We start from the raw sequence: 3,870 nt of genomic DNA, 5'->3' as shown, positions 1-3,870 counted from the left end.
GAAATGATGAGCATTCTTCAATTATATGCTTTATCGATAATGGGGACTGACAGGTTTGGCATATAGGTTGGTCCTCTTTTTTAAGTGGTTAAGTGGAGGTGTGTTAATTTGGAATGTCCTATTCTTACTCTTGCAACAACCACTTCTTCTCTTCTGTTTCCCCTTATCGCACTTGTCCATTTTTGTGTGTGTTTTTTTTTAACATTTCTTAGTTTATTGGTTAGTGGTACGGCGCCCCACATTGAAACCCAACTTTTTCGGATTCTGTTCCATAAAAATGCCTTTATGTCTTTCGGCTCGTAAATATAGAGTGGTGGAACGTTTATTGTAGCAGCCTCTTTAGCCGCTTTATCCGCTGCCTCATTTCCAGGTATTCCTGAGTGCCCTGGAGTCCAGACTAGGGCGATATACTAATACAATCCCCCTCCTCCCCAAAAAGAAATGAAAAATATACATCTAAAAAAATAATGAAGGCGTGTTTTAAACTCTCTGAATACACTGCAAACATTTGAGAAAAAAAAATTGATTGCTAAGCAACCTTCTACAATTAAATTGGTCGATATGATCTGAATTGACCTAATTAAAAATATATTCAATGAATAAAAGAGATAAGATAAGGATGATAAAGACATGGATCGATCATAATCGACAGTTCATTTCGTGCAATTGGACACAATAAATTCATTTTTAATTCAGCACTTTGATTTATGAGTAAGCTACTAATGGTTAGAGACCTAATCTGGCACTTCAAATTATGTTTCTTTTTAAACCAATTCAATCATACTATTTTAAATTACTTTCAGAAGAAGTGTTGAATGCTGACAATTGTGAATACCACTTCAAAATCTGGGTCACTAAGGTTATAAATCCACGATTAGAGTGCTTAGTGATTACTTAAGCAATAGATCAAAATTCTGATTAACTTAAAATTTAACACGTAATTTAATAATTTCCTCTACATTTAGACCAGTGGTCCACAACCCGTCTGTGGAAGTTCAACAATAAATGCCCCTTCCTCCCAGGAAAATGTTTCATAACTAGGTTGCTTAAAACAGCATTCTAAGATATTTTTATGGAGCATTAACTTTTCGAATAATAAATATTTAAAAAATTAAGTAATACATCAGTTCTGTTCTATTGAAAATACGTTCTCAGAAAACATGTGTTGGGTATGGCCAATTGTCCCAGAACCTGTGTAATCGACATCATCAGATGACAACTTTGATAGCAATTGTTTGAATCTTCATTTCATTGCCAATGAATAAAGGAGGGTCTTCCAGTGTGATATAAACTGTTAATTTTTTTCTTTTATTTTTCATTCGGAACATCACATCTTTAAAACTACTTAGAACTACAAATCTCAGATGTCAGCCGGTATTCAAATTAAAGCTAGTTAAATGTACTATAAAGTAGTTTATGACGTTTATCTTCATAATGGTAGTAGTTTTGATGATAATTGCCAAAATAAATTGATTTATAGTTATTTGAACAAAACATATGCAAGTATTTTAAAAACTACTACCCCTTCGAATATAAATATTATATACTACTTTATAGTCTATTAAATTAGCTCCAATTTGATTGGGGACAATTATCTGTACGTTTGATAGGCCCTGAGACATATTTTTTCATAAATACAAACTTTGTCTTATCAACTACAAAACAACATATCGTGAATATATTTTGGCAAAAATAAAAACAATTACTCTCTATTGATACTTTATCTTTCTTAATAGTTTCAATTTCGACAGCCGTTAATTAATGAGGTATTAATTATGTCATCATGAATATCAAAGAATTCTATCCTCAATTCGCATCTGTGTTAAAACGCTCTCACTCAGTATCTACTGCTTTCTGCTACAAGCTACACCATTAAAATAGAAGCGTTGCGAAAACAAGAGAAGTTTAAAGCTTCTTGTTCTTATTTTGAATGTTATACATTGGAAATGAGCCATCTTAACCCATCTTCCCTTTCATCCCCCAGTGGAGAGGCCAATATCCAAACCTTCAGCGAACCCAGTCCAACCCATTATAATGCCATGTGGCAAAGGAAGGACACTATATATGCATATGTGTAGATATGTATATTTTCTCTGCAAAGGTTAAATAAATTAAAGAAGGTAAGAAAAAAACATAGGAAATGGCTGTATTTAATATTTATTTTCTTTTAATTTAATTGTTTTTTAATATGAATTTTCGTTCATTTACTTATTTCGATACTATTTTTTTTTTTTTATATTGCTGTAAGTAAGGTATTAACAAATTACTTCAACACTGTCATCCACTTGCCTTAACTAATACAGATTATAATCATTAGCAATAAATATCAATTTAATAATCGATTCTTTTCAGAACTTTCAGATCGATCCGGTACTGTCGTTCAGCCCAGTGCTAGAGATGCACTCTCCCGAACCGGCCCTCACTGCTCCCATGTCCATCTGGAAGACGGCTCCGGTACCTCTACTCACAGGAATTACTTCTGGTGAAGGACTTCTAAGAACAATGTGTAATATAAACTTTTAAAAGAAACATTATATTATCTTTTTAATGTCATTGTAGATTTTTTTATTTTAAAAAATCGAAACAATTATTAATAACCAAACTTTTGTGAAAATTATAAAGTTTTTAAAAGTTTTGTATGGATTAATTAAGACTCTGATTAATTACGTCAAATAGTTTTTTTTGTCTCTGAGACTTGTAGTAATTACTCTTTTTTTTATTTTATTTATTTCATACCAGAAATCGGCCTGGTGGGCGTTACATGGTTAATGTAACAGCTACATTTTTTTTAAACATTGATTATGGGGGGGGGGAGGTATACTCTTGTACAAAAGACACCCCTAACCATAAATGACGTCATAAATAAAAAAAAAATAAGATAAAATAGACAAAAATAATAATTCTTAATAAGGGAGAAAAGTAAAGTTAGTAACAAAAATAACAAAAAATTCGTAGACCTAACTAAATAAATGAAAAAAACAAAAGAAGTTAATTTGAAAAATGGACGAAGAGAAAAAAAAGAATAGAAGTAATGTCAATAACAGAGTTGATAAATATTGAGTTTATAACAGAATGTCCCGCAGTAGCCTGGGCTTCAGTCTTCGGGTTGAGATTCGGTTTCCCAAGTTGTAGGTCACTGCTCCTTTAACTGTCGGCAACTGGGAGTGGAACTTCATGAACCGTTTTTTTAAAAGTAATCCTCTATTTACTCCATTTGTAATTACCGATGAAATTGCCTGTTTCTTACAAACCATGGAGCATCCACTGCGATACTTAGGACTTTATTTTGAAAAAAATGTAAGTTTTTATACTTTTCTTAAAGGATGCCGCTCCCCAGACTTCACAGCCATACATCAGCAGTGACCTAAGAATTTTTAAAAAAAATAAAAATAGCTGTTTTTGGTTTTAATTTGGATTTTATATTTAGGATAGGATATAGCATTGCTAACCTTGCGTAGGTTTGAGTTAGTTTGATGTTGATATGGTGATTCCAAGTAAGGTGGCGTTCGAGGTGAATTATCAGGTATATTACTATTTCACTGGTAGGATTCCATTTCACATTTTTATTTTTAAGGGTAAGTTCCGGTGGGTATGGTGGATATCTGAGAGTATTTGTACTCAAAATAAAGGACGTAAGTTAGCCTCAAAACCGTATATAAATTACGGTAATTTATATAGATTTATGTTAGAAACTCTATTTTAGTTAATTACTAAAAAAGAAGAAACGATTTTTCGGCCAAAATGAACAATTATTGTTACAAAAACGCAATATAGAGTGGGGCTGGAGAGTGCTGTTATTATTGGCAGCCATGATGGTATAGGACCTTTTTTTTTTGTTTTTGTTGGAGCGAACTTAGGTTTTTTTAATTT

At 32.2% G+C, this 3,870-nt stretch overlaps 2 protein-coding genes across 2 annotated transcripts in view; one reads left to right on the top strand and one right to left on the bottom strand.

Annotated features, from left to right (window-relative positions):
- The window catches only part of LOC106688804 (small ribosomal subunit protein eS7), a 59,577-nt gene that overhangs the window by 46,781 nt on the left and 8,926 nt on the right, over positions 1–3,870 (bottom strand). The gene's annotated exons all lie outside the window — the stretch shown is intronic.
- The window catches only part of LOC106688802 (juvenile hormone esterase), a 27,934-nt gene that overhangs the window by 17,850 nt on the left and 6,214 nt on the right, over positions 1–3,870 (top strand). Inside the window, exon 6 of the mRNA XM_014433443.3 lies at positions 2,353–2,506. Within this exon, the coding sequence (XP_014288929.1) occupies positions 2,353–2,506 (154 nt within the window). The remainder of the gene's footprint in view (positions 1–2,352; positions 2,507–3,870) is intronic.

The sequence above is a fragment of the Halyomorpha halys genome, unplaced genomic scaffold, assembly GCF_000696795.3.
Source record: "Halyomorpha halys isolate HHAL.00 unplaced genomic scaffold, Hhal_1.1 Scaffold1207.1, whole genome shotgun sequence".
Lineage (NCBI taxonomy): Eukaryota > Metazoa > Arthropoda > Insecta > Hemiptera > Pentatomidae > Halyomorpha > Halyomorpha halys.
Note: the sequence above shows the minus strand (reverse complement) of the source record. Positions and strands in the feature narration are given on the sequence as shown.